This window comes from Tupaia chinensis, unplaced genomic scaffold (genome assembly GCF_000334495.1).
Source record: "Tupaia chinensis unplaced genomic scaffold, TupChi_1.0 Scaffold000532_1, whole genome shotgun sequence".
Classification (NCBI taxonomy): domain Eukaryota; kingdom Metazoa; phylum Chordata; class Mammalia; order Scandentia; family Tupaiidae; genus Tupaia; species Tupaia belangeri.
The window spans coordinates 4,072,029-4,087,387 of record NW_006160045.1 but is presented as its reverse complement, the minus strand read 5'-3'; the positions used below and the strand labels follow the sequence as shown (position 1 = coordinate 4,087,387).

At 43.5% G+C, this 15,359-nt stretch overlaps 1 protein-coding gene across 1 annotated transcript in view; it reads right to left on the bottom strand.

The window, feature by feature from the left end:
• SPMIP3 (sperm microtubule inner protein 3) overlaps positions 1-15,359 on the bottom strand; it is a 52,625-nt gene that overhangs the window by 22,827 nt on the left and 14,439 nt on the right. The window contains 1 exon segment of the mRNA XM_006157232.3: positions 8,902-8,970. Coding sequence (XP_006157294.1) covers positions 8,902-8,957 — 56 coding nt within the window. The 5' untranslated portion in view covers positions 8,958-8,970.

Genomic DNA, 15,359 nt, shown 5'->3' with positions numbered 1-15,359 from the left:
CTTTGTTCCATTAGGTAGTGCCATAGGCCTAAGGGAAAAAAAAAAAAAAAAAAAAAGAGGGAGGGGTTGATGGGCCAGCTACTGGTATAGTGGTTCAGGCGGCTGGATACTACATGGCTGACTACAGGGCTGGAGTTCTGACCTGGCAGCTTGAAAAACACACCAGGCACCTCTGCATGTGTGTCCAAAATCCCAAGAGGAGAATGGAGGAGAATAAATTGTGGTGTGGCCATGAATGTGGGGGCAATTTCTCTCTGTCTCTGTTCCTGTCTATTTCCAGAAAGTACATGCACCCTATAGCAAAAACTAAAACAATTAAAATTAAAATTAAAAAAAGGGAGGGAGGATGCTTTGTCTGAAAGCTTGAGAACCAGTGATGTAGGTGTTAGGAAATCTTTATGAGAGTTTAAAATTTTTTCTTGTTTGTCTTTACTTGTCATAGTATATGTGCACATGCAGGCGAGAGAGAGAAGAGAGAGAGAGGGAGGAGCACCCTCCACAGCATCTGGACCCCTCTCTCTAGACCTCTAGCCCTTTGGATCTTGGACATTCATATGTGTGCCCAGCATGTTACAGACCAATCAGGCCAGAGAGCTGAACTGTGGCTACCACGTGAAATCTGGCTTCTCTCAAGCAGCGCAGCACTGCTGCACTACAGAACTGGCCCTTTGTAAGATTTTAAAGAAGATTAATGACATGATATAGAAAGATTCCTCTGGTAGCAATGTGGAAAACAAATCTGAGAATCCTCTGACTACAAGGAGAAAGTCTGGTCAGGAAGCAATTGTACTTTACGTGGGCGATGAAGACACTGAACTATGTGGTGGAAAAGTCAATGGAGAGGAGTGGACTCTCTCCTCTGGATGTTTCAGGAGATAGGACTGAGGGTAAGGAGAGGGAGGTGTCCAAGATCCGGGCTTTAGGTATTGAAAAGCATGTAATTATTCCCCAGGACAGGGACTACAGGAAGGTGACTGCTGTCGGGAAGATGGCTTTCTGAAGTTTGTGATGCCTGGATATGTGGGTCCTTTTTGACTCTTCCACAGATTCTGTGTATTCAGTAAGTGCCACAGAATTCACAGGAAAGAGGGAGAGTCAGTAGAAAACAGCACATTGTTTTGCATAAAGCAGCTTTCTAAATAGGTGTTGAATGATAAGCAAAAACTTACACCATTCCTTCAGTTCAAACAACATTTATTGAATGCACACAAGGTACCATGCACCCTGCTGGGTTCTACAGATACAAAACCAACTAAGAAGCAGTTTTGTCCTTAAAATGTACTTTACCTGCCTAAATAGTGATCTGAATAAAGGGTTAATGGGGCACAGAGAAGGGAGGACTATCTAGGATTTGCCTAGGCAAATAGGAGAGGGCAGTGATTCCAGGTGAAGGGATTTATGGAAGCTAAGAGTAGGGGCCAGAGGGTGACACAGCAGTGATACTACTCTATGCAAGGCTGACCTACATGGGAGGATCCTGTGTTCATGTCTCAAGACTTCCCTGGACACCTTGAGGCCCACTCATACTCTTGGTCCAGGGCTGGCTGAAGCTGAGTGGATTGCAGCGTGAAGCCCCTACTGGAGGGTGCTATCTTTCTCTCTCTCACTCTGTTGTTAAATAAATAAATAAATGTTTAAAAAAGAATAAGCGGCTTCCACCAAGACTTGCACAGAACTGGGTTCAGAGCAGAGTGTGTGGGCCAGAGTGGATCTGGCTGGCTGAACAGTATGAAAGGCAAATGCTGACTAGGGCAGGTTCTGTCTCTGTCTGCACATGGGACCGCGGGGAGCTCTGATTTTCAGAAAAACCACAAGTTGTCTGGGCCTGCCTGGTGCTAGGATAATATGACTGAGCCCTGACTAGTAATTAACAGTAATGGACTAAGCCATAAGGAGAGAGAGGAATTGGCACAATAATGGGGAAGGAATGACATTTCTGAATACATGAAACAGGGAGACATAGCTTTCACAGCACAGATCCAGTTTGGAAAGATTTCTCTAGGGCTGTGTTTCAGGGTATGGAGAATTCCAAAAGGACAGTCCAGTTCCTCCCAGTTACTGTGCTATTTGCAGCAGCCTGTGTCAACCATGATTCTTCACTGGCATTCAACAAGACCTGCTGAATACAGGGGATAAGCTAAGCTCTGCTCCTTAGAAGCCATCTGTAAAAGGGCTCCACCAGCCCTAGGTCCCACACCCTGCCCACAGTCCCTTGGGAGTGTCTCATGGCAGGTTCTGGCAGGAGTGTAGAAAGAGCAAGGAAATGTGTTTGTGTGAGGAGATGGGTGTTGTGGGGAGAGAGGGCTGGATGGAGAAGTGGAGTGGGGAGGTTTGGGGGATAAAAGAGTGGGCACAGTACCTGTGACTCCTGGGGAAAGCTTTCCAAGCCCTCCCAGGTGACCTTCACCTCAAATATGGTGAGAAAGCTCCAGATTCAGAGGTTAAAATATTTGTTTCTTGGGCCAGCCCCATAATGTGGCAGTTAAGCACTCTGCAGAGGAAGCCAATTTCACATGGCCAATTAGAGTTTTTGAGTCCTGGCCCTGTTGATTTTATACATTATGTGTGCACATGAGCACAGAATCCTGATGGGGTAGAGAATTAGATGCAAAAGGAGGTGGTGTGACCAGGCCCTGTTGGGGATTCTCTCTCTCTCTCTCATGCATACACACTTGTCCTCTGGCATAATAATAATTTAAAAATTAGTTGTTTTGAAAGAAAATGTCCAGATAATAATAATAATTTAAAAATTAGTTGTTTTGAAAGAAAATGTCCAGCTCTCAAGGGGAAATGCCTAGCCTCGTCTGGCCTGTGTAGTACCCGGCCTCTCCTCTGGAGGCTGGTGTAAGGCAAGACCGACGAATGACTATGGAATCTCCAGCCAGTTCTCCAGATCTGACTATGGAGTCCTGCCCAGGACTCTGCTTAAGCCCATGTCTATTGACTTGGCTTTCAAGATTCTTGAATCAGTTGTAGAAAGCTCTTTCCTTCTGCTTGAGTAGGAGCAGGCAGTGCAGCTGCGTCTGATGCCACCGTGCATTATTTAAAAGCCCCCAACAGCTTGCCTTTCTGAAATGATGTGTTTAGTTCACACAAAAGCAAACCTGTCTTTTGGGGAGGGGCCGGTGACTGTAACCGGAGCAGGTTCTGGGCTTAGCCTCAAACAAAATTCAATACGCATAGGAGTGGTCAAGGGTGTTCATCCCTCCAGAGCCTGAGGTAGCCTGTGTTACTGTGATCATGCTCTTCCCTGTCCCGTGTTTGCTTTACAAAGTTTATTTATTTCTTTTACAAATCTAAAAATCCTTTGATTTTCATAGTCACCTTGCATGGTAAATGTTATCAACTTCTTGGTTTCTAAGAGTAGGGGCCAGTCGGTGGCATGGGCTTGCTTTCTCACTTTCTCTTTCTAGTGAATACACACATACCATATAGCAAATAATAATAATAGTAGTAATGAATAATTTAAAAAAAAAAAGAGTAGATTGAAGCTTAGAGGGGTTATATAACCTTCTAAATGTCACCCAGATAGTAAATGCCACAGCCATGAGTCAAACCCAATTCTCTAATTCTCTGGAAGCAACTCTATCTGCATGTGTGTACAATGATTTTATTTCTTCATTTCTCTCTTCCTTTCCTGTTCTTCCTTTTCTGGAAAATTCAACACCATTTTTGTGTAATGTTTGTAATTACTTTTGTAATCTCCCACTTATGGAAAGATAGCAAGTAGGTATCCGGTACCAAAGGAATTGGGACAGCACGTGAAGATGCTTTCCCTTGATAAAAAGTGTTTCTAAAGCTCTGATTTCTCTGCAGGTGATAAAGATACCATGATGATAAATATTGTCTTTCCACCTAAGAGTTAATAACCTGGTAAAGAAAACCATATTCACAACTAATTAATCACAGATAATGTGGTCAACACTATACCAATTGGAGGGCCAAAGTGCAGGGATAATAGGTAACTTAGTTAAAGACACAGGTAACAAGTTCAAGAGAGGTTGAAAGCAAGGCTGGGAGATCACCAACCCATCTTTCATCCCCCAGACTCTACTGACTCCACAATATCTCCTCAAGGAAGGGGGAGCCTCCGTAACTATCCTCTCAATGAATGATTGCATGACCGTAAATAAGCTATTTGCACTTGGTGACCAAAATATCAGATCTGTGTTAGATATTGCTATCATTTGTTAAAGCAAAATTAAAATAATGGAGATGAGTCTGGAGAATGCCTTAAACTAAAAGCCTTAAAAATAGACTTAATGGGACAGTTTCATAGCTTAGAAGTCATGCCATTGCTTAGACGGCAGCCAGATCGCACGTGGCCAACTACATTGTTCAAGTCCTGGACCTGGAGGCTTGAGAAACATGCTAGGTGCATGTGTGTGCCTCAAATCCCAAAAGGAGCAAGGATAAGAAGTGAAGGGATTGTGTCCATACCCCATTGACCCACTGAGGGGAGCTTTCTCCTCCATCTGTATCTTTTCGGTAAGTGTGCCCTCTAGCCAAAAAAAAAAAAAAGAAAAGAAAAATATATAAGACAATCTTGCTTAAGTTGCAAATATAACTGAAATTTCACTACTTCACTTCTGTCAACCTGTCAACCAAACTTGGGTCATTACTGATACCAGCTGCTTATGTAGGCTGCCACCTAACAGATGATTACGTGACTATGGATTTTCCAACGAAGTACCTAAGAAGACAGTTTTGTAGTTGCAAACCCATCAAATGAATTCGTTCATGTTTCTGCATTTTTCTAAAAAGCTCTTGCCTCTGACACTTTGGCATTCAAACACTAAACCTCTTAGCCTGGTGTTTTCCAATTCATGCTTCTTACTCAAACATAGTTTTTTTCCTTTTGTAATTTTGTTACAGGGTGCATGCACTCACTGGAGAGACTAAGAGAGAAAAAGAGAGAGAGAAAGTGAGAAAACACCCTTCCCCTAGGGGGAATAGCCACACTGCAATCCCTTCTCCTCCATTCTCTTCTCAAGATGTTGGACACACACATGTGCCTGGCATGACTGCCAAGCCTCCAGGTCCAGGATTTGAACCATGTAGTCAGCCATGTGGTATCCAGTTATTTCAACCACCACCACTGACTGGTCCCTACACTTTAAAATTGTCTTTGTGGCTCAGATTTTCCTTTTCACACATTGTGGGCAGGATGAACTGACCCTACAACTGCCTCTGAGTCTTCCAGAGTTTACTCCAATCGATGCCTATAAAATCCATCTAAATCTGACATAAATTCCTTATTTATTTATTATTTTAGTTTGCTATCGGGCATGTGTGCTTGCTGGAGCAAGAGTGGGAGAGAAAAAGAAAGTGAGAAATCACCCCCCGTCTCCCAGGATTGATGGCCACATTGCAATCCCTTTTTTCCAATCTCCTCTTACTATTTTGGGCACACATGCACAGAAGTCTTGTGTGATTTTCTTTTCTTTCTAATTATTTATTAAATTTTATTTATTCATTCATTTATTTTTAATTTGACAGAGATAGAGAGAGAGAGAGAGAGAGAGAGGTTAACCAGAGAGAGACACAGAGAAAGAGAGAAAGTGAGAAAGCAAGCCACAAGATCCAGGACTTGAACCATGGTCAGCCATGTGGGAGTGTCCAGCACCCCAACCACCATGCCACCTGCTGGTCCCTCTCATGTGATTTTCAAGGTGCCAGGTCCAAGATTTGAATGGCACAGTCGGCCATGTGGGATCCAATGCCTTCAGCACCACACCGCTTGTTGGCCCCAAATTCCTTTTCTTTTATCTCCCAGACCACTCTGAATTTAATCCACTTGAAGCAGTATTTTCAGGAGCATACCGGGCTTCACAAACCAATATAATACTCGCCCTGCATCCTATTTGTGATAGGTCTCCTCTGTGTGGCTTGGAAATGACACTACTTAATACTTACATCTAATATAATTCCTATTATGAGAATTTTCTGTGGTTATTACTTGTGAACCATTCAGTTTTTACTTTTTTTTTTTTTTTAGACAGAGATGTTTGCTATAGGGCACGTGTGCTCACCAGAAAGACAGTGAGAGACAGAGAGACAGAAAGCCAGACATCACCCCCAGGGGGGATGGCCACACCACAGTCCCTTCTCCTCCAGTCTCCTCTTGGGATCTTGGGCATGCACGCACACACGCCCAGCATGTGTTTAAGCCACTAGGTCTGGGACTCGAACCACAGTCGACTACATGGGAATCCAGTGACATAGCCATTACACCAACTGCTGGTCCCCAGTATTTACTTTTATTAGGTGTGCCTACTGGTTTGTAATTTGCTTTTCCCCTGTATATCCCTAAGAGTTAAGCATTTAAGATGAATTGGGTAAATGTTCCTGCAGAAAGCAGACCAGCAGGCCTATGTACTGTCAGTCACCAGAGGGCCAAGCCACAAATAATGATAGAATAATTTTGCTCATTCATTTATTTTAATTTATTCAATAATTGTGCATAAAGGACTGACATGCATGGTGGTCTGCTAGGCAGAAGTTACGAGAGTTTTGCAGAGCAATATAAGCAGGCCCTATCCCTGGAGGTACATGAAAGTACAGTGTCCACTGGCACAGACCTCCAGCATACTCTGGAGCCAGACCACTGGGTTCAAGTCCCACCTCTAGCAATGGCCAGTTGTGGGACCTTGGGACAACCACTTACTCACACTGTGCCTCAGTTTTTTATCTGGAACTCATAATTGTGTGAAGATTAAATGAGATAATATGCTCTTAGAATAGTGCTTGGCACACAGTATGAGCTGTGTAATGTTAACTATCATTCCAGAGGAGGAGACTGGCAGGGAATAAAGAAACAAAAATAATCTGAAGTTGTGATAAGGCTAAAAAGGAAAACAAAAACAGTGTGAAATAGGGAATACAGAGATGGACGGCAGGCAGACGGAGAGCTCCTCTACCCAGAGTGGTCAGGGACTGGCTGGCCAACTGACAACAGGGCCAAGACGTGCTGAGTGAAGGAAGTCAGGTAAGTGAAGAACAGAGGCAGGAGGAGGGTGGCTGAAGGCAGTAGTAGGTAGATAGAAGAAAGAACATGTCCAAAAACCATGAGGTTTGAAAGAAGTTATGGCCTCCTGAAGAAACTGAAGGAAGGACAAGGGGGCCAGAGCTGGGAGAATGTTGGAGACATTGACTAGAGGTGTTCCTGTAGGGCCCCAACCATGAGTTTCTCTTTTATGCTAAATGCAATGGTTGAAGTGTTTTCTACGACTGAGAGCTGTGATGCAATTTACATTAGATGAAACTCACTCTGGAGAATCAACTGGAGGAGTCAAGAGTGAAGGCTGTTGGTGATGTACAAGGGAGAGGCGATGGGGATCCAGACCAAGTGAGCTGCAGAAAAGCCTTCCAGTGGGAGAGCTACCCTGAAGGGTGAATGGAACTTACTGATGAGGAGACCCATTGTTGTTGCTAATGTCAGGCAATGCTAGGCAAAGAGCTGCCCATGTGAGCCCTGTGGGTGGAGGGGGCCACTGATACTAGTATGGATGTGGGGAGAGCTGGAGCTATGCCTGCAGCTCCCATGAGCACGAGAGCTGCATACAGCCCAGCCTTAGGCTTCCAGAGAGCTCAGGGCTGCTGCCGTTCTGTTCCACCCAAGCTCTCAGGCTTCTCATGGACTGGCTCAGGACAGGCCCAGTGACCCATTAGATTCCACACAGCACCAGGCAGCAGCAGCCAATGGAGATTTGTTTCCATTTTTCCCAGCAAACAAGACCACAGTTAAATAGGCCCCAAGAGTACAAAATAGATCTCAAATACACAAAGGAAGAGCAAGGGCTTGGAAGGAGGGAACAACTCCTATTTCCTCTCTACCCCGCTTCTTCCTCTTGTGGATTTCAAAGAGAGAGGAAATGGTAGGCTTTCTCCTTTGAAAAGAGGAGTTTTAAAGGTATCTACCCTTTCTTCAGTAGTTTCTGGGAGCGAAAAGACTTTTCTTTGTTGACCAAACTTTGTTAAAATGATGAAATATTAAAGTAAGTTGCTTGCTCAAATTCACAAAGCCAATGGGGCTGCGAGAAACTGACCCCAAAATCACAGTGTGAGGGTTACTGCACCAGCTGCATAGCTTCTAAATCTCGATAGACCCCATAGCAGGTGGTAAAGCGAATGTGGGATTAGGGTTTACAGATTGCTGTCCAATGTCTCCTAGTAAGACTAATTTAGCACAGTAAAATAAGTCTAGGTTTAGGCCAGCAGGTGGGTGTAGAAGTTAAAGCAGCTTGGTGGATCCCACGTGGCTGACTGCATGGTTTAAATCCCAGACCCGGCAGCTTACACACACTGGGCATGTGTGTATACCCAAAATACTGAGAGGATAATGAAGGAGATGGGATTGTGGCATGGTCATCCCCACTCAGGGAGGATTTCTCACTTTTTCTTTCTTTTTCTGTCTCCAGTGAGCACACAAGCCCTATAGCAAAACAAAACAAAAAAACAACAAAAATGTCCAGAGCTTGTTATTCTTGTGCCATAGATAAACTTAGAGAAAGTGAATCCCTCCTGTTTCTGTCGATGTGGTTGGCTCCCACATTGCAGGAGCATGGGAGAGTTTGTTTTACCCTAAGCTGACTCTGCTGGAGTTCCATGTAAAATTTGGGCTTGAGTGCCCTCACGCTTCTTGCCAAAGCCTTTCCCAATCAGGAACCAGGACCTTTCCCATCTTTTGGGAATTTGGAGCTGCCCATTTGCTTGGATTTTGTGATAAAGGTGGGATTTTTTTTTTTTTTTTTACCACTCCCCTAAACTCAAAAATTCTCTTCACTAGAACCCTCTGGCAGCAGGTCTCTCAAGTAGCAGCAGGGTGAGCGATCCTAATCCCCCAAGTGCCTGCTGGTATCGCCTCTTCTCTGGAAGGCTCTGCACCCGCAAGAACTTTACCTGGGCGGGATCACTGGGCGGCGCTCAACAAATTCTCGTAGTCGGATGGCGGTCATAATGGATAGGGATCTGAAAAACAAAAATTATGGGGTGAAAGTTCACACTGCAAGCTAATACACATCTCCAGGTGTGTCATCTAGTGCCCAGAGTTCATCTAGAAAGAAAGCACAGTAAGAAAATTGGCTTACAGAAGGCCTACAGCTTCTGTTAGACTGCTAGAGAAAGAAAGGTTTAATGAAGGAGCAAGAAAAGTAGAAAGCATGAGCCACACAAATAGATTTTCTTTAAAAACGAAAGTTTGGGCCAGCAGGCTTCGTGGTGGTCGAAGTGGCTGGATTCCACATGGTTAGCTGTGCCTTTTGAGTCCTGGACCCAGTGGCTTGGAAAATACTGTGGGTGTGAGTACGCAAAATCCTGAGAGGGGAATGGAAGAGAAGACATTGCAGCATGGTCATGCTCCCTGGGAGATGCTTTTTTACTTTTTCCATCTGTCTCTTGGATGAGTGCACATGCCCTATAGCACATTAAAAATAATAATAATAACAACCAAGTGGTCAGTTCCACAGTACAGCAGTAATGTGCTTGCTGCTCCGGAGAATCCAGATCCCACATGGCAACTGAGGTTTGAATCCTCATCCCACTCAGCCTGAAACACACCAGGCGTGTGGGCAGGTGCCAAGGATCTGATAGGCTGGGAGGAAGAGGATTGCAGCATGGTTAGACCCTGTGGAGGGTGCTCCCCTCTCTCTCTGTTTCTTACTCTCATGTGCACGTACACACATTCTATCACGAGCATTAACAATGACAAAAATGCTGTGCTAGTCATGTTAGTTGGGGACTTATTCCCCTCTCTCACTTAGTGGCCCAGGCTTACCAGCAACACATACATTTCCCAGAGCCCCTCACAGCAAGAGTTCTGGGTATGAATTAGAGCCCTTCCATCAGATGGACTTGTGTGGGATTTGAAAGGTGGGAGCAGCAGAGGCCATCTTCTGCTGCTTCGATATTTTCTACTGGCTAGCAAGGTTGTGAAGCCATGGTGCTTATCTGTGGCAGAACTCCAGGGTCCCATTTCGAGGTGGGAAAGCAGGAAGCGATTTCTGTGGAGGCAGTGGCTGAGCTCTGGGTTCCAGGGTTCAAGCACCAGACTCATGCAGTGGCAGTGGTGTTGAGAGTAGGTTCTTGATTCAGTTGTTCTAGAACAACTTTCTGATTTGGGCATACATAACTGTGCCAGTGACTGGTCAATTTTGTGAAGGTATTCTAGAAGCTTCCAGGAGGCCCCACCCAGAGCTTGCTCCTTCAGACCTTCCAGTGATTTTTGTGAGCAATTCATTCTCCATATAAAACCCTTCTCTTTTCCATACTAATTCCAGACTTAAACATATAGTATACACACATACACACATATATATTTTTATGAAAACTTTTTTTTAGAATGATTTTTGCTATAGGGCGTGTATACTCCCCGGAGAGACAGAGAGACAGAAAGCAAGAAATCACCCCCAAAGGGTGATGGTTATGCTGCAATCCCTTCTCCTCCATTCTCCTTTAGGATTTTGGGTACACGTGCACATGCGCCCAGTATGAATTTTAAGCTACCAGGTCTGGGACTTGAACCTCAGTCAATTACATGGAGGTCCAGTGATGTAACCATTATGCCTTCTGCTGCTCACTATGTATCTATTTTTAAATAATTATTTAATTTAATTTATTATTATATTTTTAAAAAAATTTTGACCAGAAAAAGACACATACACACACACACACACACACACACACACACACAGAAGAAAAGTGAGAAAGCAAGCCATGAAGTCTGGGACTTGCACCACAGTCAGCCATGTGGGAGTCCAGTGCCCCAACCACCAGATCACCTCCTGGCCCCTAGTGTATATTTTTGTAGGCTAAAATTTCATATTATATCTGATTATTTACTGGACAATGTGGCTTGGCATAAGCCAAGTACTTCATTAAGAGTGAGTCAACTTCTCTACTAGGAAGGAAACTGAATGATCGGGGGAACAAAGTTGGGAGAAATCCCTACTTTGTATAATTTACGTTGGGAGTTTTGCACGGTGTGTATACATCATATATCTATAGAGACAGCTGGAGCTCTGATTTGAATAATCGTGGCAACTGGTATAGCAGGAGAACTTGCACTGAGATCCTTGTACTCTGTGGCAGATCATTTCCCCGTCTCTGTACATTAAGTACAACACGTCTTTGGAGGCTTAAATGAGACAATAACGTGTGCAAGAGTTTTCTGTAACTTTAAAAGCACCTTTGAAAAAGAAGAAGTTTAAGTTTCTTTTATGAGCTTTATACTATGTGTCGGGTAACATGTATTAACTCCCACTAGCCTCCCACCAACTTGGTGAAGTATTAACATTGTTTTACTCACGAAAAAACTGAGGCACTAGGAAGTAAAGTAACTTGCACAAAATTACCCAGGAACCAGAATTGGAGCTATCTGGTTCCAGAAACATTTAAATTAACTACTACGGTATATTGAAACAGTCACGGAGCACCCAGATGGTCTGCCAAAAAAATCTAGGACTATTCAAAAGAGTAACCAGGAGAAAGAAGAGATTGGGAAAATATGCATGCTGCCTCTCTCTTTTCCCTTTTATAGTCAAAACATAACTCATTGCCTGCAGACAGGCTGGCTGCTTTATTTCACCTCTTAGGATGTTTTTCAAAGTAACTCGAACATTTCAACAGCACTACATTATAACAGAATAGCTGGCTACCCAATGGAACCTGTTCATTATATAATGTATTTTATTTTTAACACTGCTGCGATTATTTTTTAAAAAAGAAAAAAAATAAATAGCAAGGAAAAGAAAGTATGGGTAATGTAATTATAATTGTGCTCTTGATTCATAACCCAAACTCAGAAAGCTTTGTGACTGCTGAGACTTTACTCCTTTAGAAGTGACATGCTGGAGAGAAAAATGCAAGATATTCGAGACATTTGTGCTCCTAACACACTATGTTTTTCATGACAGAATGGTTGCTCAGTGCTCAGGAATTCTAAATCAGCGTCACAAGGAATAAACCAGTCGTGGTGGAATAAACCAGTCATAGCTTGCCATGTTTTGGCCCTGCCAAAAAAAGTGTCGGAGGTGCACATTAACAATCGATTTTGAGTCTAAGCCTAAGCTCCCAGCCTAGTCAGAGGACCTTAGCTGTCATTCCATTATCATTAGAGAATTCCCTCGACCTTACATGAGGCATACCAAATAACATTTCGTGTCATTAATTATCATCTCTGAGGACACAATAAGACAATGAAACTTGTAGTAAGTCACATCAGTACATTTTATTTTAGTCAATTTTTTATTTTTTGTATTTTTTTTTTCAGTTTTTTGCTATAGGGTGTGTGTGTTCACTGGAGAGAGACAGAGAAAGGGAAAGTGAGGATAGTCATACCACAATCCCCTCTCCTCTATTCTACTCTTAGGACTCTGGGCACGCACCACACACATGCACCTGGCATGATCATCAAGCTACAGGGTCCAGGACTCGAACCACAGTTGGCCATGTGGGATCCAACGCTTTAACCACCTGCCAGTATCCTATTTTCATCTATCTTCAAAAATGCAGCCACATGCTAAATCTGAATGTGATAACTCAAGTATGAACACATGGTAAGCTTATCATCACTTTCATATTCATAGCCAATACTGTCCAAGGGTTGTTCTCAGTACCAGAAACAATGTAACTTTCATCTTCTTTAAAATATATGCATTTGTTGGTTGCCTTAATAGAAGATTCTTATTTAGGTGTGCCCCAAGTAGGATTCTTCCAGCGTGAACATGAAGTGACGTGCTGGAGCATGAGTTCTATCTGGAGCTTCATCCTGTGTTTCATTCAATTTCAAATTAAACCTAAGAAGCATGGAGAGTTTTCTTTTGCAGGGCTGGATGGTGGCTCAGTGGTGAAGTGCAATGCTCTGTGAGGCAATCCCACATGGCAGGGTTCCTGGTTTGGGTCTGGGGATCTCTCCGAGTATGCCAGGCACACATGTGCCCATGAACCAGGACTGGTTGAGGCAGGCGATGAACTGTGATGCTGAGACCCTGTTGGGAGTTGGTGTCTCGATCTCTCTTGCTCATGGAGGAAATAAATAGTTCAACTTTGACAATTTTTTTTCAAACTGAAAATATAATATGCCCAGAGTAAATAATGCTTATAAAATCATATTAAAACCATTTCAAATTCTGCCTATAAACAAAAATTCTCACGTTTTTATATTCTACATGTACATATATGTATATACCTAATTTTTTTGGGGGGAGAGGTTTTTGCTATAGGGCATGTGTGCTCGCCTGACAGAGAGAGACAGAAAGATAGAAAGTGAGAAATCACCCCCCAGAGGGGATGGCCACGCCGCAATCCCTTCTCCTCCATTCTCCTCTTGGGATCTAGGGCACGCACGCACACACACCCGGCGTGAGTTTTAAGCCACCGGGTCCGGGACGTGAACCGCGGTCAACTACGTGGGAGTCCAGCGACATAGCCATTACACTAACTGCTGGTCCCAACACCTAAATATTTGAAACCACAGCAGATACTCTATTTTATATTCTTTGGTCTTTTATTTAACATTATATCATGAAAAATTTTTCACACTCTTACCAAGTATTCTTTTTTAGAGAGATTTTTGCTGTAGGACATGTGCATTCATGGGAGAGAGAGAGACAGAGAGACAGAAAGCAAGAAATCACCCACCAGGAGGGATGGCCACACTGAAATCCCTTCTCTTCCATTCTTCTCTTGGGATTTTGAACACACAAGCACATGTGCCTAGTGTGAGTTTCAAGCTCCAGGTCTGGGACTTGAACTGCGGTCAGACATGTGGGAGTCCAGCAATGTAACAATTATGCCACATGCTGGTCCCACTACAAAGTATTCTCTTTTTTTGGGGGGGGAGAGGTTTTTGGGGAGAGGTTTTTGCCATAGGGTACGTGTGCTCGCCAGGCAGACAGAGAGAGACAGAGAGACAGAAAGTGAGAAATCACCCCCCGGAGGGGGGATGGCCACACCGCAATCCCTTCTCCTCCATTCTCCTCTCGGGATCTTGGGCACACACGCACACACACCCGGCGTGAGTTTTAAGCCACCAGGTCCGGGACTCGAACCGTGGTCGACTACATGGGAGTCCAGCGACATAGCCATTACGCTAACTGCTGGTCCCCAAAGTATTCTTAATTCTAATACTCAATGTCCTTTGTGAGGCCCACCTATTGCCCTATTAACATATGGACCCTACTCCATCCTTATTCCTGAACTCTTTATTCCTGTTCTAAGCTTTTTCTCCAAACACTCATGTTCATCTGCCACACTGTGTTTATGTATGCCTCTTGTTTATCTCTATCTTCCTCCACCCCCAGAAAGTGAGAGCAGAGAGGTTTAACAGTTTCGTTCACTGCTGTAGCCCTCGGCACATGGTGGACATTTAATAAGTATCTACTGAATAACTGAATGTGTCATAATTTATAAAACCTGATTCCCTGATCTTAGGCATTTTGGTCAAACTGACCATCTCTATGAATATTTTTAGTGTTACTGAATTTCTTTCTTTACATTCCTAAGAATGAGTCAGAACTTGGGCATCTCCTTGGTCTTACTTAGGAGGATTATATCCTCTTTCATTAATTAATGTTGGCCGATACACCACTGATTTTAGAATGGCACTACACAAAAATTAAAATTTAAGTAGCCAGCAGGTAGTGTAGTAGTGAAGGACTCCCACATGACCAGCTGCGGTTTGAGTCCCAGACCAGGGTTCTTGAAACTCATGCCAGGTGTGTGTATATGTATATGTGTGTCCAAAATCCTGAGAAGAGAATGAAGGAGAGGGGATTACAGCATGGCCATCCCCCTTGGGGGTAATTTTTGTTCTCTGTCTCTCTGGCTAGCACACATGCCCTATAGTAAAAATCTCTCAAAAAATGTTTAATAGTAGAATGTACTATTATGTTAGTATTCAGAAGATGACCTATGGTAAATGGATAACAAATGTACATAACAACAAACTTCTTAAAAGTTAATGCTTCACATGCTGACTTCAGGAACATATATTTAAGATTTGTTTTGCCAGTGTTCTCAGCAACTTCTGGTATCATATTATGGTCTAAATCAGATTTTCACAACACACAATAAACATGTAGAAAAATCCATTTAAAAATCTACCCATTTTAGGGCCAGCCAGGTGATGAGGTGGTTAAGGTGGCTGGATACCATATGGTGACTGTGTGACTCAGAACTCACTGCTTGAAATAGACTCTGGGTAGTGTGCATACATGGCCAAAATCCTGAGAGCAGCCTGGAGGAGAAGGGATTGTGGTATGGTCATGTTCTCAGGGGGTGCTTTCTCACTTTCTCCCTCTCTTCCCACTCTGTCTCTCTCCAGCAAGTGCACATGCCCTATTACAATTTTTTTTTTTTTT